General features: G+C 44.7%; 1 protein-coding gene across 1 annotated transcript; it reads right to left on the reverse strand.

Annotated features, from left to right (window-relative positions):
* Window positions 1-888: 888 nt before the first annotated feature.
* Window positions 889-24949, reverse strand: PEF1 (penta-EF-hand domain containing 1). The gene is made up of 5 exons (XM_051987794.1): window positions 24836-24949; window positions 9973-10273; window positions 4181-4336; window positions 3326-3469; window positions 889-1804 (listed from the first exon to the last, which is right to left on the reverse strand). Exons 1-5 carry the CDS (start codon window positions 24857-24859, stop codon window positions 1575-1577), a joined length of 855 nt encoding a protein of 284 aa, XP_051843754.1. The 5' UTR covers window positions 24860-24949; the 3' UTR covers window positions 889-1574.
* Between the last annotated feature and the right edge of the window lie 1689 nt (window positions 24950-26638).

The raw sequence follows: 26638 nt of genomic DNA on the forward strand, positions 1-26638 counted from the left end.
AGCAGCCAGAGCTAATGGGCCCGACAGCTCAGGACGCTTTTGGACGGTGCCTAGGAAATTTTCCTTTATACTGAGTTAAATCTGTTTGTCAGCAACAGCCCTCCATGACCATTTGTCTAGTAGAATATTTCTGATGTTATCTTGGTTCCCATGACTCCCTTCCAGGGAAGCCAGACTCCCCTCCCAACATGACTAACTTTTTGGAAAGACAAATCCCAGGCAGTGGGAAATGAGTTCCAATGGGCCCAATCCAAACAAGTGGCCACTGGCTGTCCAAGGATGGCCTCCCAGGGCTGTCTCTGAGGAAGGGATGGCAGGCCCTGGGCTATCTGGGGCAGAAACCAACATCTTTGTTGGGCAAGGGAAGGGAACAAATCTGGGCAGGGAGCAAACCCACGTGCTTGGAGGGATGGGGAGGGAGAGAGATCACTGGATCTGGAAAAGGATTCTGAAGATGAAAGTTCTTCATGTGGAAGAGGGATTAGGCCCGCTCAGCTTGGCGCCAGACAGCATAACCATAACGGGGAAGGGGAGGGAGGAAGATGCTACAGGGAAGCAGATTTCGGTTCAATGGAAGGAAAGACAGCAGTGAGCAGCTCCTGCAGCAAGGGAGCACACACCGGGCGATGTCTTCTCATTCCAAAGAGGTGAGGGCCAGGGTCGGGGTGAGGACAAAGGGCTGCCCAAATGGGCGGGAGCACAGTCACCCGGCGCCCTCGGCCTGTCTGAAGCACCCAGTCCGGACACGGCACCGTGCTCAGGCTGGCTCCAGAATCGTCTGAGGATTGGACTCCTGAGCCCACCGGCACCCCCCCCCTCCCCCCGGCCCCTTTCCCTGCCGGGCCTGTTTGCTGGTGCTGGTAAGAGTGACTAGAGGACAAGATGGGCTTGTGAGGTAGCACCCCTTTATTGAAGCTTATGGAGGCGCTGGACTTTTGGCCCCTACAGACTGAGAACACAGAGATGCATTGGCAACAGCAGGCACGCGGGCTGGGCACAGGGCGCCCGCTCCTGTTGGCCCGAGCAGCATGGGCACAGCACGGGGCTGGGCAGCGCGGGGTTCTGTGGAAATGCCCGTCTGGCCCTGGTCTGTTTCATCTGCAGACAACCCACGTCTGTCTAATATAAAATGACACACAAGGAAGCGACGAGGATATACATGTGGCGAGAGATGAGCTAGTGTGGACACGGGCCATCAGGAAAGGCCGCGAGGCTTGCTGGTCCGATGGCCTGAACTGACCGAGTCCCTTGAGAGCCTGGGTCCCCATCTCCCAGGCCTGGAGGCCCGGGGAGAATCCGCAGCCTGAAGGGTCCTATGGGGGCTCGCTCCTCCCCAGTCCAGGGTGGCAGTCACCGTCAGGTTCTAAGATTCCTTTCTGGGAATGTTGCCACTCAAAGAACTGGGGAGCTCTACTTTACTTTGGGGCAATGGTGAGAGAGGGAGGGGGGAGGGAAGAAGCCCCGCACTGTTTCAGCGGGGGGCGGGGGGCGGGGCAGGGTCTCCAAAGTCCCTGGATCTCTGAGGCCAGCATCCCTCCGGCTCCGCCCCCAGGAGGCTCATGCGCTGTGTGGGGTCACAACATCCGGGAGGCCGTCATGATGAGGAACTCCTCGAAGCTGAGCCGGATATTGCCCTGCATGCTTGTGTCCTTCTCCCGGAAGGCCTCGGTCAGCACCTGTAGCTGGGTGCACACCTGGATGAAGCGGTCCAGCTGCATGGCGGGGCTGGCAGAGCGGGGGCAATACCGGGAGAGCAGGAGCTGCGTGAACTGGGGGCTCAGGTTGTAACCCATCTGAGACAGAGCTGCAAAAGACAAAGCCCCAGGGGAGCCGTGAGCCCTTATCTGTGCCAGGAGAAGAGCAGAACTTGGCAGCCCCCCCCGGCCCCCTCGAAGACTAGGACGGACTCGCACCTCATGAGGAGGGGAGGCCCCAGAACCTGCCCGAACCCATCAAAACAGGGTTTCTGTCCTGCCAGTTGCGGGACAGGACAAAAGAGCCAAGAACCAAGGTGACCGCCTCTCCCTAGAAGAGGAAAGCGAGGCAGGCAGAGGGGACCGGTTTGCCTGAGGTCACAAAGGTCCTGAGTGGCAGAGGGCCAGCTCTCCTGGCCCTCCGTGTTACCTCCACAAATTTCCCATTTCCGTTCCGTCAACCCCTCTGGTCCAGGCCTGAGACACAGCTCCCCGTGCAGGAGCCAGGCTGCTCCCAGCAGGCTCATGGGACAGACATAAGAAGTAGACATAAGTAGTCAACAGGGGAAACTGAGGCACAGACGGAGGAAGGGACTGAGGGAGGCATCTCCCCTACATGACTATTGAGAACCTCATCTTTCAAGAGGGGTACTGCGGTACCATACATAGCAAGAACACTGGATCTGGAATCAGATTCGGGTGGTCCCAGCCCAGGTAACAACTTCCTGAGCAATCATGTCACTCTCTCTAACATTTCTCTGGATCTCAGTTTCATCTTTAAATGAGGAAGGTCAGGCCGTCTCTAGGGTCCCTCTGGCTCTAACACCTGCACATCACCTTGAACACAGAGCTGGACCCAAGCCTTTGGCCTGAACTGAACCACTCCTGGGGAGCAGTCCCAGCTTCAGGGAGCTTTCTCCAAACCTCACCAGGCCCCCTTAGCCTTGGTTCATGTGACACCAAAGATCTACATAATTGGCTATTCCAGGGCTTGCAGATAATGCTCCTCCATGCAAATTATCAGCTATTTAGGCCCCAACTTCTCTTCCTGACCAATGGGTAGAGAGAAAGGAAATTCAAGCCTGCTGTTCAGGTTACTTATCAGGGGCTGAGATCAGCAACTATAAGGAGACAGTACAGCATTCATTACCTGGGACTCCCTTCACAGGTAACCAAAAGCTTGCTGTCCAATTCCTACCCAATTAATGCAGCCAAGTAGCCCCAAAACCATTTCCCTCTTTGCTGCATTAACAATGTGAGGTGAGTCTGTAGCCTCTGCCCCTTATGACTATTTCTCTGTGGGAAGCAGTGAGTGGGGTGGGGGGTAGTGAAGGACCAATATCTCCCCCAATTTTCCTTTCTGAGGGGGCATATGACTGTCACATGAGACCTTGCCCCCATCTTCCTAGGTCTTAGGCTAAACCACACAGTGAGAGCCAGGAGAGCTGGATGGATATGGGCCCAAACTCTTCGGGCTGGCTGCAGGTAAGCTGGCATTTTTTTCCTCCTTGGCATCATTCTCAAATGCCAAGCTTGCATGCTGGGTGTTGTTATAGTCAAATGGGAAAGAGAGTAGGTCCCAAGGGGTCATGGGGCAGGAGGCTTGGGAAGGGCCCCAGGGCCCAGCTCACCTTGCTGCAACTCATTGTAGCTGATGGAGCCCGAGTGGTCTCGGTCATATTGCTGGAAGAGGTTCTTCCACTGCTGAATGAAGGTCCACAAGGCAGAGAAGCCAAAGAGGTCGATCCGGCCTGTTTTGGTCTTGTCAAACATATCTGGAGAGGAAGGATTAGGGCCAAGAAGACTGTGACCACTGAAAACTAAGGACCCCAAGCAGCTGGCCTGACAAGCCCTGAGAACTTGCCACCTCTCTATTGTAGGAAGGACAAGTCCCAGCATAGGAAAGGGCCCAGAGGGAGGCAGAGCTAGCATGCGGACTCAGATCTCCTGGCTCTAGGTTCTTTGGGCAGTTTCCCAGCTGCCTCTTCTACTTTTCGTGCCTCCATTTCTACCACTAACTTGTTGGGGTTTCTAGAGTTATAAGAGTTGATGGGATTTTACTTTTACATAAGCTAGTTCTTTTGAACTTCAGAGCCTCTCTTGGGGGCAGGAAGATAAGAATCAGGAACTGGGGTCCCCTCTGATCTGAGGGCTCTTAATGGAATCCCTGAGCCCAATGCCCGTTCTACTCCAGCCAGAACCTGGAATGAAAGGAGGCCCCACATTCTTGATAGGAGTCAGCTGGGAGGGCCCTAAGGGGAAACATTCAAACCCTACAGTCCTTCCTGGCTCCACCATCAGATCTCCATCTATCAGACATAGCTATTTCCCAGCAAGTCCCCACTTTTGGGGAGCTGGACAAAGGATAGGCCAGTTTTTCAGGCTGAAAGCACAGCTGCTTCAGGGCCCCTGAATATGGGGGAGTTCATTGGTTTGCCCTTTGGGGAACAGAGAGAGGAAGGATAGGATGGGGGAATGGGACTCACTTATCATCATGAGGCAGGTTTCATCATTGAATGTGGACCAATTGGAGTTGACCAAGGCCTGCTTGAGCTCCTTCACAGAGATGTAGCCACTGTGATCTGAATCCACTGTCTGGAACCAGGAGTAAGCTTCAGGGTCTACACCAGGAGGAATGTTTCCTGAGAGAGAAAGCAGATTATGAAATTTGGGTTGAGTCTTGGATTCCAATTGCTAGGACCAAGAAATGGGCAATATGGGGCTGAGTTTTAAAGGATAATGTATATCCTCCCAGGCTTGTAAGAGAAAGACCACATATCAACAGAAAATAAGCTTTCTAAAAGTAGAGACTATCTCACTTTTTATATCTCTAGCACCAAGCACTAGGACTGACACAGACTGACAACTGTTTAATAAATGCATGTTGATCAAATGAGATATGATAAAGTTAAAACAGCACTAGATGTGGAGTAAGGAGATCTGACCTCTTGAGAAAGTCATTAAACTCCCTCAAACCTTAATGAAGGAGTGAGGAAGAGATGGGGGGATGACAACTCACATTCTGAAGAGAAGTGGGTAAAAATATAAGGAAGGTCTGAGTTCTTGAGATCTGTAAGCATGAGTAAAAATTTAACAATTGGTCTACATTACATAATATTACATAAAAATTAAAAGTTCAATGATGCCACTTATTTTGAACTTTTTATTCACTGAGGATCAATCTGCATATGAATTATCACTTGTAGAACAAATAGAACCCCCAAAGGCCTCTTATGTCCTATAGGAAGTATCATTGGCTGCTGCAGCCTGAAAAGCTTCCTTCTTTCCTTAACCCCAGAGCTTTTGGGCACTCAGCTAGGCCTGCCCGGGTTCACAATGGACTGACCTCCTAGAGGTTAAGGTTACCTCCATACCATGATGAAATCTGAAGGAAAATGGGGCTGGGGAAGAGAAAGTCTGCATTATTACAAATTAGAAATGGGGGAGAGGTCAGAACTGAGAGAAGTTTGTCTATTCATGCTTGAAACATCAGGCTTCCATAGATAGGGGCAAGAAAAATTCAACTAATGCCTTAATATGATTGAAGAAGTATTGGAGGGAAAACTGGACAGGTGAGAAGGGGCAGAGTAAACAACACAAGGAGGGGAGAGAACTGTTATTCTGTGTATGATTTACACAATAGAAGCTGCCTAAAAAACTACTTCTGAAGAATAATATTATCGGAGTAACAGGGATGGGAAGAATCGAAAAATCCTCTCAGAGCTGAAAAGGACCTCAGAACACTGAAGGTCAGAACTAGAATGATATGCAATGACAGATGCGAAAGAAACCTTAGAGATTACAGGATATTGTCCACTCACTTTATACAGAAAGAAACTGAGGCCAAAATGCCCAAGTAGGACCATACTGGGGATGAGTGATGATTACTCACTGATGATTACAGTGAAGGCTCTGTCTAGGCTAAGGGTGAGAAGAAAAGAGGAAAGATAAAACGTAGTTTGATGCTGGATGAGTTAAGAGCAAATAGAGCAAGATAAAGCTGCTGGTTCAGCAAGTGCAGGACTGCTGGGAGCTTGAGCTTCTCTCCCAAGAGTAGCCTGTGTATATAGACAGAAACAAAGTTGTGGGGGTTTTGTTTTTGCTTTTGCAGCAACACCATTTCTTAGGGAACTTCAAGAAGGTGCCTGAATAAGCCCCAAACTGCCAAGTTTGTAGATGTGTCCTTGGTTCAGACAAGCCATGGCAGTGCTGATGCAAGCTAATGGGGGGAGACTTAAGGTGGGCCTCTGGTTGGGATGTTTGAAAAGCCTGTTTTGGATGGACGTGCCTAATTTCTTTTAAAGAATCTTCAATCCCTGTCCTATCCCTTTTCTCTCTTCACTTTCTCATACCTGCAAGCTCTCCTGTCTTCTGCTCTCTTGCTGTATCTCTTTGGGTTTTAAGATTCTCTAAATTACCCCAGCAGAATTAAAGGTTAGTCCTATCTCTCTATCATCCCCTATTTTAGATCATGCCCTTTGCTCCATGATACAGCCCCAGGAAATAAGATCAGGTAGAGCTGATTCTCTCCAGAGTGGGGAATGTTAAGAACTAAGACTCAGACTAAAGGGTAAATAAAGTTCTAAAGAGTCAGGAGCTGGACAAGACAACAGAACAATTCATTCGAGGAAAAAAAAGTCAAGAATTTCAAAGAAAATATTGAAAAGAAGGTAAGAACAAAAGGAGTCTCCATGGCCAAATTGTATAGTATATAGAAAACTGTTACCATCAAAGTATTTAATATTGGTTAAAAAGTAGCTCAATAAAGCAAAAAAGGCAAGCAAGACTTAGAAAGAAATAATAAAGAAAGTAGCCTAATGTTCAATAAATCAAAAGGGTAGTACTTTCTTTGTGACATGAATTGCTGTGATAAGTAGAAGAATGCTGGAAGAAAACCTGATTGGAAAAGCACTTTAATTATGCTCCAAATGGATAAATGACCTATCCATAATATGGCCACATTTAAAAAAAAAATAGGGGAGACTGGAAGCAGCACCTTTCATTATTATGATTGGGAAAGAATTCAGAATGAAACAAGAGAGAGGGAAGATCATAAAAGGAAAAAAAACCAAAAAAGTAGATGTTGATTAGGTAAAAAAATCAACTCTTTCTGATAAAAGTTTGATATCCAAAATATATAATACAAATATGTAACACTAAGCCATTTCTTAATATATGAGGCTAAAGGAATTTTTCCCCCTACATGATGAGTCACTTATAACCTGTGATTCTAATACTCCACAGGATTTCAGCAATCTATTTGGACACATCTCCTGCTCTCTGGCCCCCTCTGTGGATCTAACAAAGGAAGGCTGATGTTAACATAGGGATCATGACAGCTGCCCTACGAAGTCTGTCAGGCATCTGAAAGCAAGCACATATAGAACTCTTTGACCAGTAATTGCTGCTATTATCCAAGTGTGAATAATTCTAAGGGCTCAGTTTAACCACTGCTGCGCTGTGGTAGATTACCCTTCTATATGGGAACATGGAATCCACAGCAGTCCTTATATAAGTGGTATCAAACTCAAACAGAAAGAAGTCACTAATCTGTACATAAAGATCCAAGCAGGCTGCCTATTAATTTAGTTTTAAAATGTGTTATTATCTATGCTTCATTGTATTCTTATTTATTTATTAAATATTTCCCAATTCCATTTTAGTCTGCTTCAGGTAGTACTCCAGACTGGTGCAGGTCCACAGGTTTCTGCCTTACCTCATTCATAATGCCTAAGTACCACAATCTCTATAATCACTGCTAGATTCACCAGTATTCCACCCATACACCGATCCAAGACAAACAGCTACAGTTTGGCTTTGGCTTTTTGTTAGCCAGGCAAAGGAATCAACCATCTTAATCTGTTAGTTTAACTCTGCAACCAGGGCTCAGTCAGTTCGGACAAGCAGACAAATCAAACTGTCCATCTACAGCTGGGATTGTCCTTTTCTGAGCCTATCAACAGAGAATGGAAAGACTGGAAGATTGGTTTGAGACACTAGGTTCTGTTTCTCTGTGGAGCCCAGAAAGGCCCTAAATCTCTTCACAACCTGTGTTGCCTGGAAGGGTGACCACCTTCAAGATGAGACCCATGCAACTCTGAAGAGGCTGTCATTCTAGACAGTTTTTTAGACTAAATGCTCACTAACTTGGGTTGAGTGAAACATATCAATCAATTTTCTATAAAAGCAGGAAGAATGGCTATGACACCACCAGTTTTATCTAGGAGCACCAAAGAGAAGTTCTCTCAAGCCAGCAATTTCAAGGGCATCAGAAAGTCAATCAACTACCAAGCACAAAAATGCCAGACCTACATTCATAAGGCAAACTAGGAATGATTCTGGGGATAGATTATTATCAAGTAAAGGAATGTACTTTAAATATCATCCTTTTCTCTTATCCCAGAGTGACAGGTGAGTAAGTTACCTGAGGGGAATCAAGGAAACAGAGTTTGATATTAAATGCCTACCAATCCTTTCTCAATTCAAGTGAGTTGTGTCCATTGCTGCATCCATAATGGCTTGGTCTGGTAGGTCCACAAATAGTTTTCGAAAGAAGAAATGCAAATCATTAACAAACAAAATTAAGATGCTTTAAATCACTGATAATGTGCAAAATACAAATGAAAATACTTATAAGGTTTCTTTCTTAATCGCCATTGAAAAAGATGAAAAAAACAACAACAACATAGAAATAGCTCATGCTGGAGGGGCTCTGGGAAAACAGGCTGACTGGGATAGGAGAGCTGTGGGGGGATGGACTGAGTCAACTGTTCTAGAAGGCAATTTAGAATTAAAGAGTAAAGTGACTAAACCATTTATACCCTTGTCCCCAGCAATCTCACCACTGGGAAAATCTGGAGAGGGATCCAATCAAAAGAAAAGCACACTAGATATACAAAAATATTTATAGAAATACAAAAACCTAGAAATAAAATGGGTCTTATTAATCAGAAAATGGCTCAACAAAGTGTGACATAAGGATATAATAGTACATTAATGCATGTTAAGAAATAATAAGTATGAGGAATTCAGAAAAACACAGAAGGTTTACATGAAATGATACAGACTAAAGAAAAAAGGACCAGGAGAACAATACAGGAGAACAATAAACACAATAACAATGATGTAAATGGAAGTACACTAAAAATGGAGTCTCAATAGAACTGAAGTTGGAAGGTTTTTAGAAGATAATTAATTCCATTTTGGGTGTGTTGAACTTGAGATACAGATGGGCCTTTTTAGAAGGTGATGGTGTGGGACTAAAATTTAGGAGAGAGAGAATAATACTGGACATATGGATACAGAAGTCTTCTATCTGCATAGAAATAATTGAAGTCCCTCCAATACCCACTTTCACTCTTGTCAAAAAACAGGGACTGGGACAGGCCCTGGGGGTGACATCCACATTTAGAAGGGAGGCTACGGATGATGATTTGACAAAAGATAGAAAAGGGATAACCAGGTAGGGAGAACCAAAGGAGACAATGTGAGAGGAGCCAAGGCAGGAGAGCATCTAAGGTGGGGGAAGTCAAAAAGTATAGAAAGGTCAAGAAGGATGAGACCTGAGAGAAGCCTTTAGCACTTATGAGATACCTGATAGCAGCCAAGTGGTGGCATTTATTAAGCACCCAGGAAGTGCAGGACATAAAGAAAAGAAGCCATTGGGCCTAAACAACCTTTCTCAGGGGGCTGAGGTTACAAAGCTAGCCGAAGGACAGCCTGAGGCAATGTGGAATAATCGAGGTGGTCCCAGGAATCCTGGGAGGAACTGGGAGGGGTAAGGAAGCAGCCAGTGTCTAAGAGGAGACTAAGGGTGAAAGGGGGGACCAGGTGACTAAGTGTGATTTCTGTGTCAGAGCTGGAACAAAGGAGGAGAGGATGGAGAGTGTACAGAGATTCTGAAGACAGAAGAGGGCATAGAAAGTTGGAGGAAACAAGGAAAACTGTAACAACCCCCGGGAGAATATGAGGGTCAATCGGGGAACACTAGAGGCCCATGTGGGGATTGGCCCCGGGGGCACACCTGAGGGCACTCTGCAGCAGGGATGAGATCTCCTGGACTGGGGCTTGGTAAGGTGTGAATAGCATAGGATAAAGGGACCCTTGGGATTTGAGAAGAGAGGGTAAAGAGGGTAACTAACAGTTAAGACTGTAAAGCAAAGAAAACAAGACCAAAGCAGAGGTTATGGACTGAAAGTCCTAGTGAGGACACAGAATTTGTTCGGAAAGAGTGAGGGAGAGGGAGAGATGGAAAGAGAAGTTATACCTTTCAACTTACCTGCTGATGGGCCTTGTCCATAAGGTCCTGGCTGGGGGGCATTATAGGGATTTGTAGCAGGCTGGCCATAGGGACCTCCTGGGGCAGAACCTCCATAGGGTCCTCCAGGAGCTCCTGAGGGGAGCCCCCCAGGGCTGGGATGTCCATAGGCTCCACCACCAGGTGGTGGTCGGTAGGGCCCTCCTGGAGCTGGGCCTCCATAAACCCCACCAGGGGGTAGCCCCCCTCCATACTGGGGATGTCCTGGGTAATAACTGCCTGGTGGGGCTCCTGGGGCCTGTCCAGCAGTTCCTGGGTAGCCCTATGGAAAGAAAGAAAAATATTAAGAGTAAGAACAGTGACAAACTTGGGAAAAAGCCTTCCCACTTCTGTTCAAGGAATTTCCCAGCTCCTGGTCTTTACAAAATGTTAAGAGTAGGACTGGAGTAATTCTAGAGGGATCATTGAAGACTGTGACAAGCAAGCTAAAGCCAGGGCTCTTTTCAGCTTGCTCCCTGAAACTCAGTGATCACACACCTGGAGGAGGCAGTGATCCCTTCTATCACTTACTGAGGTCAATGAATAAAGAAATGGTTGGAGTACCACATTTTAGGAAGGGTACTGACAAATTACACAACACCCGGAAAACCAGGGCACCAGATTGATAAAAAAGACTGGAGAATATGAAACATGAAGTTCTGTTGAAACCACAGATAATATTCAGGAGTGATAAGAAACTGATGATAAAATTCAGAGGAAATGCAACAATTGCCCAGAGAATATGATTTGTTGTTCTTAGCCCCAAGGACAGAACAAAAGCAACCAGTAGGAGTTGCCAAAAGGCAGATTTAGGCAGGATGCAAGTAAAACTTAACAATTAGGGCAATCCCAAAGTGAAACACAAATACTTATCTCCAAAACAACAGTTCTTAAATTAGGTCCATGAACTTGGTTTAGGAAAAAAGAAATGTTTATAACTAATTCAATTTAGCTGACTTCCTTTGTAATCCTCTGTACTTCTTTTATGCATTTAAAAGCATTCTTTGCAAAAGAGATCCACAGGCTTTGCCAATGGGATCTAGTTCACAAAGATGGTTAAGAAAGCATGCACCCCAGGAGGGAGGTTCTCCATTACTTGGCTTCTCCAAGGGAAGGCTGGATGCCCACTTTAGGGACATGTAGAAAAAATTCTAGGCAGGAACAGATTACAGTAATGTAATCTTCGGAAACACCTTCCAGTTCAAAGATTCTAGGATTCTGTTTTTCTTGAGGAAACATTCAATGTGATAGCATGAAAAAAGTACTGCCCTACAGAGAAGAAGCTTGTATACTATAAGAAACAAAATATCTTATCAAGAACTCCACTGATACACTGATGAATGCAGGAAAGATTTATTTTACATTCTTGCAAGAATGAGTGCCTATTCTAGTAGATACACTTTTGGAACCCCAAAGGCAGTATTTTATTTCCTTTCCTGAAGGACAAGTCCCTCCCCGATTACCAATTAATTGGATATTACAGAAGTTATAGATGTGATTCTCTACCCCTCATTACATAGCCAGTCTCTGACTCCAAGTAGCATACATTCTTATGGAGACAAAGTTCGGAAGGATTAAAATCTAAAACCTTCATCCCTTCCCCCTGATTATTCTTTGAGGTTTTCAATTTTCTAATTTAAGTTTCATTTCTCCAATTTAATTTTCATAATTGTGGAAACCAAATGCCCATCCACTTCACACAATTCAGATCCTACTACTTGCCAGCTGAAACATGATGGGGAGAGGGACAAATTCCATTTGTATTGCGCTTAAGGCCTTCAGAGCACTTTCCTCCCAACAACCCTATGAAAGCATATGATTCTCATTTTAGAAAGGATAAAACTGAGGTTTGGGAAGTTTTGTGATTTGCCCATGACTAGAGAACCAGAGCCAGTGTTCAAACCCAGGTGACTCAGCTACTGGGTCTTCTGAGAACCCTTTCCTGACTCCACCATTTGAAAGATATCTTTCTCTCTAAATTCCTCAAGACTCTTTCCCTAAATCCCAGTGCTCTCCTTTATGCTTATTTCACTTTTCCTTATATCATCATTATTTGTGTATTTTTTTCCCTTTTAGATTATAAACTCACTGAGCAAACTAAAAAATGAGTCCTGCACAGGCTAATTGCTAGATGAATTGGTTGAATCCATGCATTGAATAGATCTTTCCCAGTGAAGATGTCAAATCTTGTACAAGGTGTACTACACCTGTCTTCTGCTTTCTGGGAGCGGAGTCCAACCCCAACCAAAGTTCAATGTGCAACAAGAGCCCAGGATCATGGACTGAACCAGGAAGTATTCAACTGAGAAGTCAAGGAACAAAAGTTACAGAGAGCCAGGGCCCAGTACCAGCTCCCTGAAACTGGGGCACATATCCTTAAGTTCTGTACAGAACTTAAGTTCAGAAATTAAGGAGGTCAACATAGAGACTGCCATTCCCTTTCACTTGCTAAACCATGATTCTAAACATCCAATGAATTCTCTATCCCAGACTTCTCTGCCAATTCTTCAGCTAAAGAGGTTGAACCTTCAATGCCTTAATAATGGTTCCATATTGTGTACCTGTACTACACAGTACCTGTAACTACAGGTACTATTATGTAGTACACAGGCCTATGTAGTTAGATACAAAGGTGAAATATCTTCCTCCCAATGTGGCACATCTGGAATTCCCCTCAGGAGCATGATAGCATCAAGGCACAATCTTTAAGATCATTCAAGGGTTCCATTTCTCCACGGTGGCACTACAGTTGCATTAGAGTTTCCCTGTATCTCCAGGTTCTAAACCACTAATCTAAGACTTCCTAGTGAGTCTTTTCTAATCTCATAAATTCTATTCACAACCCAATTTGCATTTTTTAATACTTAGAATTATGGGATTACATTTTAGTTGTTAACAAATGTGCCTGACTAATTCTCTGAACATTTGCAATTTTTGATTTTAGTAATTTTCCCAGGGAATGTGGATTTATTCACCCGTTATAATAAGCTGTGATGAATCAAATACTCCATCTCAGGTAGGGGGTCCACAGAATCTTGAATGTCCTGAAGATATCTCTTCTGGACCACAACCTATTTAATTATCTTTGATTATTTAAATCTCCACATTCTAAATTTGGCATGCAAATTTTAATGGGGAACCCCCCCCTTTATTTAATCCAATCAACAACCATGATTGGTTGTTGGAAGATGCCCATATCAGCAGTCTTCCACAGAAGATTAATAAGCTCCTTATCTGTCCTCAATTTTCTAGACTTTTCCTTATTAATATAACAAATAAATATCATTATTATTATTATTATTTTTTGCTGAGATAATTGGGGTTAAGCCACTTGCCCAGGGTTACACAACTAAAACTCTGAGACCGACTAGATGGCACAGTGGACAGAGCATCAGCCCTAAAGTCAGGAGGATCTGAGTTCAAATCTGGTCTCAGACACTTAATACTTCCTAGCTGTGTGACCCTGGGCAAGTCACTTAACCCCAAATGCCTCAGAAATAAAAACAAAAACAAAGAGTCTGCAACTCTGCTACTCATATGTTCAACCTGTCCTGATGAAGGAAGATGTTAGGGGAAATGACATTTTCACTAAACCATACTAGGGAGTAATTTATTCTAAAATTATCTGGAAGATACTTGAAGCTGTGGCTGTTACCAATGGATAGTCCTCAACCTTTTCTGTTAAGTGATCAACCACTATTAGGACATATTTCAGCTTGCCCACTGTTGGCATCTCAGTAAAATAACCTGGACATTCTGGAAGGGTTGAAGGTCTGCTTCCTGTATTCTGCGGGCTTGTTTCCTTAATACTTTATTATTCACTCTTTTTGCAAATTATAACTTCTTCCCAATCTTGTTAAGTTATTATGTATATTCCTACACATGTATATTTTTTCAGTATTAGATCACACATTGCTTGACCTCTCCAATTAACCATGGTATAAAATGGAAAGGAGTTCCCTGACAATTTGTTTGTTTAGTATTTCTTTCCCATCTGGTAGTAAACATCAACTTTCTGTCTTTACTGCCCTGAGTTCAGCCAATCCCTTTTCTTCTTGTTTAATAAATGAAGAAATGAAGACATATTTCTTTGTTCAGGGTTTAGGACAGTTTGCTTAGCCATTTCTTCAGTCAATCTATTTTCTTTTGTCTCAAGTATATTCCTTTTTTGATGTCTATTCACATGGACTACCTTAACTTCATTTGGCAACAGCAAGTTTGTTAATACTTGCCTAACCAATTCACCACATACTAGTTCCTTCCCCTTGCTATTGAATAATCATCCTCTTTCATACAAAAATTTCCCAAAAGTGTGTACTAACCCACCAACTACTTAAGAGTTGGTGTAATTGGCTCCCTCTGTTTCAACCAGAAGTTTTTAATACATGATTCAGTGCACATACCTCACAAGTTTATGTTGATCATGTGTTTGGTAATCTATCTGGCTTTTTAATGATAATAACTTAATAATTATTATTCCCATTGATTATGGCAATATTATATCTTTTCCAATTTATCATCCTAGGTGACTCATCAACAAACAGGTGATGTCCCTCTTCTCTCAAGTCTGGACATACCTGTCCAGACTAGTATTCAATGGTACCTAAACAACTGTGTTCTAAATTCTCACTTCTATTCTCCTCTTTCCACAAGAAGGGAGCTGGATTTACAGAACAATACTTACCACCAGGGTAACTCCAAAGGTGAGTTTTTACTTTCTTCCAACAATATAGTAATGCCAGACACTGCTTGAACACACTCCAGCTAGTCTCATGAGACAAGGTGTAATAATGCTGACAAAAGGGCCACTGGTCATCTTTAACCTCTCTAGTTCTGAGTCAGAACCTCCAGATGAAATGGTTTGTCTAGGGAAGGGAGTGCCAATATAGGGGCCTGAATCAGAGTTTGTTTTAGTTCCTTGGCTGAGTCTTTCTCTTTTTGTGTCCATTAGAGTATATTTGATAGCAGTTCTAGCAATTTGCGATATAAGCCTTTAATTTTCTGAGTGTAGGAGTCAATCCATAATCTACACTAACTAGTCAGGCCTAAGAACTTTCTAAATTCCTTTTTATTCTTTGGAAGGAGCAGTTCAACAATTCCCTCAATTTTCTCTGAATTTATTCTCCCTTTGTCGTTTTCCAAGAGGCCCAAATACCTTACTTCCTTCTTGATATATGTAATTCACTTTTGGATACTCTGAATCTTTGTTCTCTCAGGAAGTTTAACAAGGCATTAATGGCCACTGCTATCTCTCTTCTCCTTTTCCCAAAGATTAGGAAACCATCCACATACAGTAACAGAGCAGTCCCTAGGGGAAATTTGGATTTCTCAGTACTTGCTCCAATACTTGGCCAAATAGTTTAGGGGATTCCAGGAAGCCCTGGAGAAGGATTGTACACCAAAATTGTTATTTCCATCTGTTGAAGGGATTTTCCCAATCAAAGTTACATTTCTACTATCCTGGGCCAAAGGGCAAGGCTCAGAAAGCATCCTTTAAATCAATCACACTAAACCATCCCTGATCAAGGGGAAATCTTACTGAGAAAGATATAAGGGTTGAGTTAAAGGCCCTTGGATTTTGGACCATGTGGTAACATCCCATCACGTTTCTGTGCTGGCAGAATGAGGGTTTGTTTTAAGGGGACATATAATGGCTTAAGGAGACCATCTTTAAGCAGATTCCTCGAGTGAAATAAGATCGTGTTTTAGTCATATCTTCCCCTGGTGGGGGGGAGACTCAATCACCTTTTCCCTTCTTCACTCAAACCTTTAGATCTATTTTTTTTTCTTCAGTTAATACAGACATAGTAATCACAATTTGTTTGTCACAAATCCCAAACTCCAAATTAGTTTTATTATTAAATTTATTCCTAACAAATTGCTTCCTGCCTCGGGGATATAAAGTAATTGTTCCTTTATTGCTCTTTCCCCAAACTGAGGGTAGTTGTTTCAAATATCAGGACTGTGAATCCCTCCCCTTTAATTCCTGAAACTATCAAACTTTGACTCCCTCTGGTATAAAAAAAGTTTCCTTCTCTAATGGTCCTACCTTTATATTTATCAAGGGTTCCCAGTGGGATCTGGAATTTAGGAATCCTCGACCCTTCTAATCATCCTCCTCAAAAGTCAAAAGGGTAATTACCTTTTCTTCCCTTTTTAATTCTGAGCACTCATGCTTGAAATGATCAGGTTTCCCCCACTGCTAGAATCCAACAGTTATAGGAGGGTAAATTATGTTTGGTCCCATCCTCACCTGCCTCTTCCTCCTAATTCTCCTTTCACTTTTCTTCTTATTTTAACCCATATTTCCTTTTCCCTTCCTGACAAAGTTCTATTTTCTTTTTCATCATTTTGCCAACTACTGTCATCATTATGTTTGCCTTCTGTTTCTGTTTAACCTTTATTTTTATAAGTACTTTTTGTGACTCTCTCATTAATTCCTAAGGGGTTTTTCACTCCATCCATCCAGTTTTTAAATCTTTTTCCTATCAGCTGGTCAACCTTTGGTAACAAAATGGATCTTCAGGAAGTTTTGGGTCACTGGGTCTTCAGGGTCCATGCCAGAATACTTTCTCATTTGATTCCTTAGTCTTTGTAGAAATGCTGATGGAGTTTCATCTTTCTCTTATATTTCAAAGGCTTTTGAAAAGTTTTGGAACTTAGGGGCAGCATCCTTTATACTTTTAATTATCAGATCTCTCAAATCTCTCATGTGTCCTCTGTCCTCTGGCTTAATTTATTATCCTAGTTGGGGATCAATATTTGGAATTTTTTGTTCAGCTGCCCTCAACTCCTGGACTTGTGTATGTGTGTCTGTGTGTTGGGGGGGAGAGGAGGAAACGGCTCATATTTCTCATTCCTTCTCCCTATCCTGCCTCTTTCTTCTTCTGAACAAAATGTTCATAATGGCCATTATCTCAGGCCAGGTATAAAAATGTGGTCCCAAGACAGTCCTTTGGGATCTTCAATAAAAGACTTCATTTTTTTTTTTTTTTTTGAAATTTTTCACCTCTGTATTAGTGAGAGGTGCATTTACAAACCCTCTTTCTCCTTGTCCTATGGGAGCCTCTCAAAGGGAATAGAGCCTGAGAATTTCCTTCCAAGAAGACAGCATTCCTTCCCTGATAGGAGAGGGAAGTTCTTAATATCTTATCTACACTGCTCTAATTCTTGATGTAACCTGGAGTGGGCTGGTGCACTAGGGGTGACATTAAATGCAGTAAGACCAGTATCAAAGCAGTCTTCTAATCTCTAGTCCTATTGTTTCTGGCATCAGCTGGGCCTAATAATTCTCCTAAATTTATTAAATTTTGTCCTGGTAAATCTAGGAGAATATGGTGCAAGCAGGGATTTTAAGTTTTCTCTCTTCATTTTGTCTTTTGATTTTCCTGATCTGCAGATTTAAGTGGATACAACAGAAGGCATAATCTGATTCTTCCTGAGAAAAGGGTTTCTTTTCATTGACCTTTTTTAAAGGCTTGACATAGCCTGCTTTCATTCACCCCATACTTAGGCCAGGGAACAGCAGGGTGTTTTGGCCAAATAAAACAACAATATTTAATTATTTTTAAAAATCTTTCTGCCTAGCACAGATTGTATCTTCTCAGCATTTCAACATACTTCCTACGGGATTGTTTGGAAGAACGTCCTTAGGGATATTCTCATTATCCCTTTTACTTCCCTTAAACTTTGCATTCTTATTTCCCATTCTATATCTTTATCTGAAACTTTCTGTATCAAAACTAGCCATTTCTTCCTTCTTCAGCTATTTCTCTCACAATCACTAGAACTGTAGCTCTAGAGCCCACAGTCACTTTGCCCTTTCCCAGTACACACACTCAGAGTTTCAGGACTCCATTAGGATGCTCCAACCACCAAGGCGATACTTAATGTCCTCTTTTCTCATCTTGGTCTGTGGAGTTACCTGGTTACCAGGGTGCCTACTGTCTCATACTTTCTCTTTAAAAGCCCTTTTATGTTCCTGGATCCATAGTGGTCTTGTTCATTAATGTGGTACTAGGACCTTGAAACAGTCCGTGAGCTGGGACGCCTATCGGCAATACAGGAACTGTTTAAAATCAATGGCAGACATCTCCCCATCCTTCAGCAGCGGCTGCCCCTCACTCAGGATGTCAAGATCCCGGATGAGTCCCTATTCGCAGGAAACAAGCGTCTTACCAAGAACTCTTCAAAGCCGCTGGTGAGCCAGGAAGGACTTTTATTAATGTTCTTCTTTATTAATATCCAACAAGTAGGCACACCCATTAAGACAAATACACAGATTTTTATTTCCTATTCCTGATTCGCATTTCCCTCCAATTTGCATTTCCCCCACTGGCTGGGTACCACAGAGTTTACAGCCTATCCAGGGAGCCTAAACTCCCCACTTGACTCTGCCAATGTTTGCTTCTCCCATTTGCCATATTCAATGCTCCCTTCTCCTTATTTTCTTTATACCTTATTTGGTTATAGTTCTCCATAGCTGCAAGGTGTTTGACTATAAACCAGTTTCAACCAGTTTTAACTAGGCCAGTTCCAGTATACTTTCTCAAGTGTGCTGTCATATAGGCAGCATGCTGAGTGATATACAGAAGCAATATCTCCAACCATGTTGCCTTACTGAACAGAGTACTGCACATAAAAGCCAGGAGAGATGTGTTCAAATCTTGCCTCATGTAGGAGTCAAGACCACTTAGGTTTGAATGCTATCTCAGACAGTAAGTTGCACTAACCCCAGCAAGTCACTTAATCTCTTTCAACCTCAGTTTCCTCATCTGTTAAAATGGGGACAATAACACTTCTATGCCAGGGTGACTGAGAGAATAAAGTTTAGTATGTGTGAAATACTCTGAAAATCTTAAAGCAAAATATTATGGTTAACTATACTATTATAGTCAACTAAATAAGAGCCCAATTAATAGGGCTCCCTTAAATCACTGCTTGAGACTTCCTAAAAAAATGAGGCTATGAATCTAGAAATCAGCAACCACTAAATGATTATGGTTGTTCCACAGTGGTAACCTGGGGTCCTCACTTGCTGAGGCAGGGCCCCCACAAGTACTTACTCTGCTCTAGACAAGATAGTACATTGGTCTTGGGATTGGGACACTTGGAGTCAAATTCTACTCAGAAACTGACTACTGGCATTGAGCAATACATCCCTGAACCTCAGCTTTCTTATTTGTAAAATAAAGATATCAAAACTTTTAGGCCTTAATTCATGATAGAAGTGGGGGCTATTACTATTACTGAGGTACAATTGTATAAGGCAATATAGTGTGGCAGAAAGAGTCCTTGGATGACCTAGAAGTTAGTCACAGATTCTTTGGGCCCTCAAATGGAGTGGTTTTGGACTTGAACTTCTTCATGAACTTCTGATCTTTTTCCACCCTAAAGTGGGATCCCCATACCATATACTTCTCTCTACCTCCAAGCCAGAAGGGAATCCCATGCTACTGGAGCTCCAGCATCTACACCACTTTTCAGATCCATAGCTCTGGGTCAGTGGAAAGTTACCAGAAATATACAGGAACAGAGTAGAATTCTCCAGAGTCCCACTGTGTTCTGTCTGGGAGGCAAGGCTAGGGAAGGCAGGAACAAACTTAGTGAGGTATGAAACAACTTTGAGTGTAGCTGCCCAAGAGGTTTGGAGAAAAAGGATGGGGGGAGAGGGAGAAAAAGCAGGGAAAAATAATTTCTTCTGTCCCTTGGATTGTACCACTATTATCAACACATCACTACTCTCCTGATCTTCTCAGATAATTCAGTTTGTGCAGATACTCCCTCTAGCATGATTACCCATAATGAAGAGTCACACTGTGTAACTGAGGTCATAGACAATATACAATAATTCAATTAATTAATTATTCATGAAATGACTTTCACCAAGTCACACATGGCATCTAAGCAATATACTCTGCCCTTTGGAGGCCGGACTGTTGTCAGAGATCACAGGCAAATGGAGGATACACCCAGACAACAATAGAGGCTGATAATCAAATCCTATTTATTCTAAAATTGGACTAAATTATAGTTCAATGCCATAATAAAGATATAGACAATAAGTACTTTGAGCTCTGAGGGTACTTCAGGGAACTTCCTTAATAATGCTCACACCTGCCTAACTAACACCCTCTACCCACCTCTGACCTTAATACTTGTGTAAGGCAGGCAGGGCTGGCCCCTTTTACAGAGAAGACAAATAAAGTTCCAGGAGTACTGACACACCCCATGTCATAAGGAGAGGTGGTATGGAAAGCATTACTTCCGACACCCATTTTACAGAGGAAGCTGATACTTGGTGAGGGGCCTTCCCTCTGTTACACTACTAGTTCTGATCTCTTGACTCCAGATCCAGGGCTAATTCTACTATAACTTATTGCCTTTCAAATATTGGGGATTATGGAACAAGGGAAACTTGAAATGAGCTAAGGATGGTGGACACAGGCAGACAGAGAAAAGGAAAGGAAAAGGGTAAATTCAAATCTGACAAAATCAAGCCCATCCTATTTAAGACAGCTAAGTTCTGCTGTGACAGAATCTAAGAGTGGGTAGAATTCTGAAGCCTCCTCTGGACAGGGTGCCAACTCTCAAGCCTATCCTGGATCAAGGTCCATCCACTCCCCTCCACACTTAAAACCATTGCTACAAAGATTCTGCCACTCCTGAATAACCACACAAGTTCACCTTTCAACAGCACTTGAGTTTACAAAGTACATTCCTCACAACCATCCCGTGAAGTTAGTAACACCATTTTTACAGGTGAGGAGACTGAGGCTCAGAAATGTTAACTGGTGTGTGTATGTGTGTGTGTGTAATAGAGACAGACAGACAGACACACATACACACACACGAGAGAGAGAGAGAAAGAGAAATATTGTCTGATGCAGGAGTCTCAAGCTCAGGGCTCCTGATGCTAAAACAAATCCTTTCCACTAGAGCATTCTGCTGCATAGGTCCCACAAGACTGACCTAAGAACGATGGATGGGAATGGGTGAGGGGCCAAATTTCCTCCTCTCTGAAGTTCCCCACCTGGGATTCTACTCCAGTTCTAAGGAGGTAGCAGAGGTCTCCCTAAGCATGTGCTCAAGAGGAACCACTCACCACTTCATCACTACATTTATTCCATATGGAATCCTTATTTGGTCAAGTGAACTAAATAGCCTTGAAGGACCTCTCCAACCCTGAGATTCCTAATTGAAAGCCCAGCTTGCTATTTCCACTGTGACAGGTTGCCCCAGTGACAGAGCCTGGACCATGGTCTGAGCACGGATAACATATGTCTCAACAGAAGGTGAACTGAGTTTGTCTTTGACTAGGGCCACTGCCCTGCCCGGGTCCTGTGTCTGCCCCTGTATTACTGACCAGTCCTGAGGCCTAGGATGCTCTCTGCCTCATGGGGAGAATGCGGGCTTCTCTACACATCTGGCTGCTTTTCCTTTTCAGCTTACCATCTGTCTATGTTGTGAGTGACTTGAATGGACCAATTTCCAGACATCTCCCCAGTGAAAAGGAAGCCCCTTGAAGACAGTGCCTGTTCTTATTTTTGCTCATGATTCAGGATGCAGCATACAGCAAGCACTTAATGTCTGTTACACACATTAGGCACTAAGACCATTTGTTGAATGAAAGGAATAAAAGAATCTCTTTCAACTTCCCATTTTGGATAATTCAACACATGTTTATTAAATCCTTATTATGGTTATGACACCATAAGTGGTGAGGATATTAAGACAAACCCCAGACAGTGTGTGGGGAGGCAGGAGGGAAGAGAGGAGGAAGGGGAAGAAGCACCCCCAAAAGGAGAGTATGAGAAGTTAGGTTTCTACAGACACTGTCAAAACAGAATCAAGGACGAACTATTGTTAAGATACCTCCAACCAATCACTGTGAGTCAAAGAACTGGCTAAACAACAAAGGTCCTGACAAAGGGGCTCAGGCTTACCCTGGCCCAAACCGGTGAGGGTCATCAAAAGGGCAAATAAGGACTGTAAATCCAACCAATTGTAATTAATTTTGACTATAAATCCAAACCTCGAAGGGAAAGGTAAGGAACCAAACAGTATAAAACTTGCTATTGCGCCTGCATTTGGTGTGTGTCTTGTCATTGAGCACACCTGCTTCTCATGAGAATTGATGAATAAAGGATTCTTCTCTCACTCTAAAAGAGCATTGGTTCTAACACTACTCCTACCAATCTGCAACTGGAGAAGAAGTGGGCAGCGGCAGCACGTCCACCTTACTTACCAACCCTGCTGAGTTCCACGGAGAATTTTGATATCACCCAATAAAAGGAATATGAACCAGCTGAATAAGGTAGGATCTGGAGGCCTTGGACACATACCAGTTTTACGACCTCAGTCAAGTTATTTCATTTCAGTCTATCTCAGTTTCCTTAACAATAACATGATATTCATAACAGCACTGACCTTCACTGACTTTGGTTGTAAGGATCAAAGATCATATGTGAACAGTAGTTTACAAACTTTGAAGTACTACATAAAAACTATAAGAATTATCGAGGCAAGAGAAAATATGACTTCTTAGGGGAACCAGGAAAGATTCATGCAAGAGATGGCACCAGAATTGAGCCTTAATAGCAAAAGTGAGGACTGCATTCCAGAAGTGGAACATCTTGTTTAAATGCAGAGATAGCAGAATGAACTCCAGGAAGAATTACTAATTCAATCTTGCTAGGTCTCCTTTGTGGTGGAGAATAATATGAAATAATGATGGAGAGAAATGGAGTCTCTGAGCAAAGGGGGTTGTGCTTAATTCTGGAGTTAATGAGGGCCTATTGAAGTTATTTGAGCAAGGGAGTGATATGGTAAAAAGGAAGATTATTTTGATATTGTTAGTCACATGAAGAATGGATTAGACAGAGACTAGAAACAAGGGAGTCCAACTTTGTCCTGAACTATATTTGAAAAGTCCATCTGAGAGGTTGTGAGGGCCTGAACGAGGGCAGATGTGACTGAAAAGGTGATGGATGCAAGAGATATAGAGGCCTAATGAACATAGCCTGACAACAGGTCGGCTATGAGGACTAGGAGAGAGAAACAGAAAGGTGGGTAGGGCAGAGGGCTGGTTTAGAGGGTGGAGGACCTTGTGTTCTGTGGGTCTCCAGGGAAGCACTAGGTTACACAAAGTCCTGCTGTCTTCACTAGATTTAAATTCCTCAGGGGCAGAGCTGCTCTTACTCTCTTCTTTGTATCTTACCAAGATAAAATAGGAAAGAGTGACAAATCTGGTTAGAGGATAAAATGACGGGCTCAAGTGCCTTGTGTTGGAGAAGAAATGCTGGATTAGAAGCTCAGCTTCACAACAGGCTAGCTCTGTGACTAAGGGTGCTTTCTTTCCCCTCCAAAGGTCTCAGTTCCCTTACAATAAACTAAGGGGTTGGGAGGAGATCTATGGTTTTTAAACTTTTTTTGGCAGATTAGCGAAGCCCATGACTCCTCAAAAAGCTGTTTCTAAACATAAAATGAAATACATAGGCTTATGAAAGATAACTGCAAAGCCAATTATACTGAAATAAAGAAGTAATTTTTCCCTCACTCAAGTGCACAGAACCACTGAAATCTAGCCTATAGGATGTTAAGATCCCTTTCTAACTGCTAAATGCATCTATCTGAATTATTTACATCTAATACATTTAACTTTTACTTAAACCTTCTAATCCTCAATTTCTTCATATGCAAAATAGGAGAATGATAATTAAATCTACTTACAAAGCTATTGTGATCAAGAGAAATTATGGAAGTAAAGACCTTTAAAAAAACTTTTAAAAGTGACATGTATTACTACTATTATTGTCATTTTTATGATCTTCATCATTACAAGACTATTGTGAAGAAACATAAATCCAAATAAATGCGAATGACTATCATTAGTAAAAAGAGCCCCAAGAAGTTCTGGTCTTGGTTCTGTTACTCATTTATTTGGACAAACCTCTTAATGTCTCCAAGTCCAAATTTCTTCTTCACTAAAGACCACTAGACATGGTCTGTAAGGACTTAACATTCTATGGTGCTATGACTGGCGTTTAGGGGGGAAAACGCCTCAAAGCTGAAAGGGATTTTAGGATCATACATCTAGGGTTAAAAAGGAGACCATCTAGTCTGAATTCTTTTAAGCGACAAGTAGACTCAATCTTATTCTACAAGTTAACAGAGATCAAAAGGTAAGTTCATCCTAAGAACCTGTTATCTTTTCTGTTCTAACTGCCTTTTGAGGTCAGAGCTAGAAGGGATCAAAAGCATAGAACGTCAGAACTCTAAAAGCCCCTCTAACAGGAAGTGGGAGCTGGGAGGGGGCTGAGAGAAGGAGTATCAGGGTTGGGAAGAGCCTTAGAACACAGAGTGTCAGAGCTGGAGCGGCTCTTAGGATACACTATCAGAGCTGGGAAGGGCCTGAGAACGCAATGTTGGGGATGGGAGGGCCCTTAGAACACGCAATGTCAGGACTGGGGGCCTTCAGGTACAGATTGTTGGGGAAGGAGGGCCCTGGCCCTTGGAACAGAGGATGTCAGGACTGAGGATCTTTAGAGCGGAGGATGTCAGCGCTGGGGGGCGCCTTAGAACAGAGTCTGTCGGAGTTGAGGGAGGGCCCCGCAGGGTCCCAGAACACAGCACGTCGGCGCGATCGCGGCCCCAGGACACCCTCCCATGGTCCAGACACGGCGCGGGCGCTCCCACGCGTGTCTCGTTCGCTCCGGCCTCGGCGGAGGCACCAAGTGTGACATCGCCACGGCCGCGGTGCTGGCGTAGGCGCAGGACGGACCCCCGACCCGGGCCCCAACCCCCGGCAGACCCAGGCTCGCCGCTCCCTCAGTCACTCACTCACCTGCCCGTACGGGTAGCTAGACATGGCGTCTGTGACGTTACTGAGAGGAGGCACTTCCCTTCTACGGCCACCACCCGCACGCTCTCACGAGAGGACGGAGAGAAGGCCAGCACGGCTGCCCATTGGACGGTGTCAGCGGCAGCTCGGGCGGATGTGACGTGACAAGGCGAGGCCCTCGGCCGGCTAGCTCCAGTTGGAACCGGTCTTTCCGCCGACCTTCTGCTATTATGGCCCCAGTCCCTTTGTTCTTCTCCACTCCGAAGAGGCACTTCGGGCTTTCCGGATAGGGTCTGGTTCCCTAAAGAAGCAGAGGCCGCGGCAGCCCGAAGGAGCAGCGGGGCCTGGCTGGCCGTCCCCCACTAACGTCACATCCTGACGGGCATTCCTCTGAGGGGCGGAGTCGGGCTCATCAGCGCCCTCTGCAGGCCGGGAGCTGCAGGCACCGGGGAGCCCTGGGGAGCGTCTCTCAGCCCATAGCCCCAGCGCTCATCCCTTTCCTCATTCATACGCTCGTGCATTCATGCATTCATCAAGCCTGGGCAGAATCAGTGTCGGGGGCTGACTTCCCCTCACACTCGCCACTCCCTCCCGGTTCTCCCAGTGACCTTTGGCCCCCTCTGCTCCCCAAGTCCCGTCATGGGTCCAGCTCTCACCTCTCACCTTTTGTCGAGGTTCAGCCGTCCCCCACTGGCCTTGACCCCGCTTGGGGTTGTCTGGGCAGATGCCGAAGTGCTTTGCCGATCTCCAGCTTTTCCCGGAGATGAGGAAACCGAGGCGCCCAGCTTCCCACTGGGGAAGTGCGGGCTTGTGCCTCCCAGCCTGGCCCTCAGCGCCCACCTTGCCGTCCCGGTCCCTGGGGAGCTGGCCCCGAGCCGCCTCTGTGCTCCCTGGGGCTGGCCTTGCCCTCCTCACCCAGGACCCGTTTGCCGCCTTCGCCCTGGCGTGGGGCGTGCCCCGCCTTCACTAACGCGTACTTATTCTATGGGTGCTCATAAGGAGGGAGAAAAAGCGCTTGGGGAGGCTGGCCGCGGTCTGGCGCGCGGGCTCGAGCAGCAGCAGGGCGGATGGCAAGTCCCGCCGGCTGCATCACCCACAGGCGGCGGCCGGGGCCCGGACAAGGACTCTCGGGCCGTGCGGGCAGGGGGAGGGGCATTCACCGAGCACTTGGTGTGCCAGGAAGGGGGCTCCGCGGGTGGGCGGAAGCACTGGGCCTGGGGTCAGGAAGAGCAGAACGCCGCAGGCACTGCTGGTGTGGGTGGGCAAGTCACTTAGCCCCTGTTGCCTTTATCTTCTGTAAACGGGGCCACACTGAGAAAACGGCAAACCAGTGGCTTTGCCTGCAGAGTCATGCAGTGTGTGCCAGGAACTGAGGGGCGCTTTACAGCTGATCCTCACAGGAGGGGGAGGGGGCTTTGTTAGCCCCATAGCCAGCCGACATGTCTGGTGCCTTGCCCCGAGTCAACAGCTAGTGTCCGAGGCCACATTTGCACTCTGGTCTTCCTGGCTCTAGGCCTGGTCCCCGCTTCATCCACCAGCCAAATAGAACGCAGTGTTGTGGCGGGTTTCTGAGGGACGCCCTCGGTCTAGCCTTGCAGAAGGGACTTGCCCGAGGTCACAGGGCTGCTAAGTCCCCGGGTTGGAACTCTCCCAGCGGAGGGCAAACTTCCTTCCCAGCCCTACCTACTTGGGAGGGGAGAGAGTGGCCCCAGGCCCGCTGCCTCCTGCGGAGCTCCTGGCCTGCAGACGGGCTGGCCTGCTAACTTAGCCTGGCACAAATAGCAAGCCCACCTTAAGAGCCAGCCT

This window comes from Antechinus flavipes, chromosome 3 (assembly GCF_016432865.1).
Source record: "Antechinus flavipes isolate AdamAnt ecotype Samford, QLD, Australia chromosome 3, AdamAnt_v2, whole genome shotgun sequence".
NCBI classification, from domain to species: Eukaryota; Metazoa; Chordata; class Mammalia; order Dasyuromorphia; family Dasyuridae; genus Antechinus; species Antechinus flavipes.

Bases quoted from the DNA above. Each gene is read 5' to 3' on its own strand.
- PEF1 (XM_051987794.1), bottom strand. From the start codon at position 24,859: ATGTCTAGCTACCCGTACGGGCAG. The intron at 4,337-9,972 runs GTAAGTTGAAAG...TTTCTCTCTCAG, and splicing joins TGGACAAGGCCCATCAGCAG to GAAACATTCCTCCTGGTGTA. The intron at 1,805-3,325 runs GTGAGCTGGGCC...TGTCTTTTGCAG, and splicing joins CTACAATGAGTTGCAGCAAG to CTCTGTCTCAGATGGGTTAC.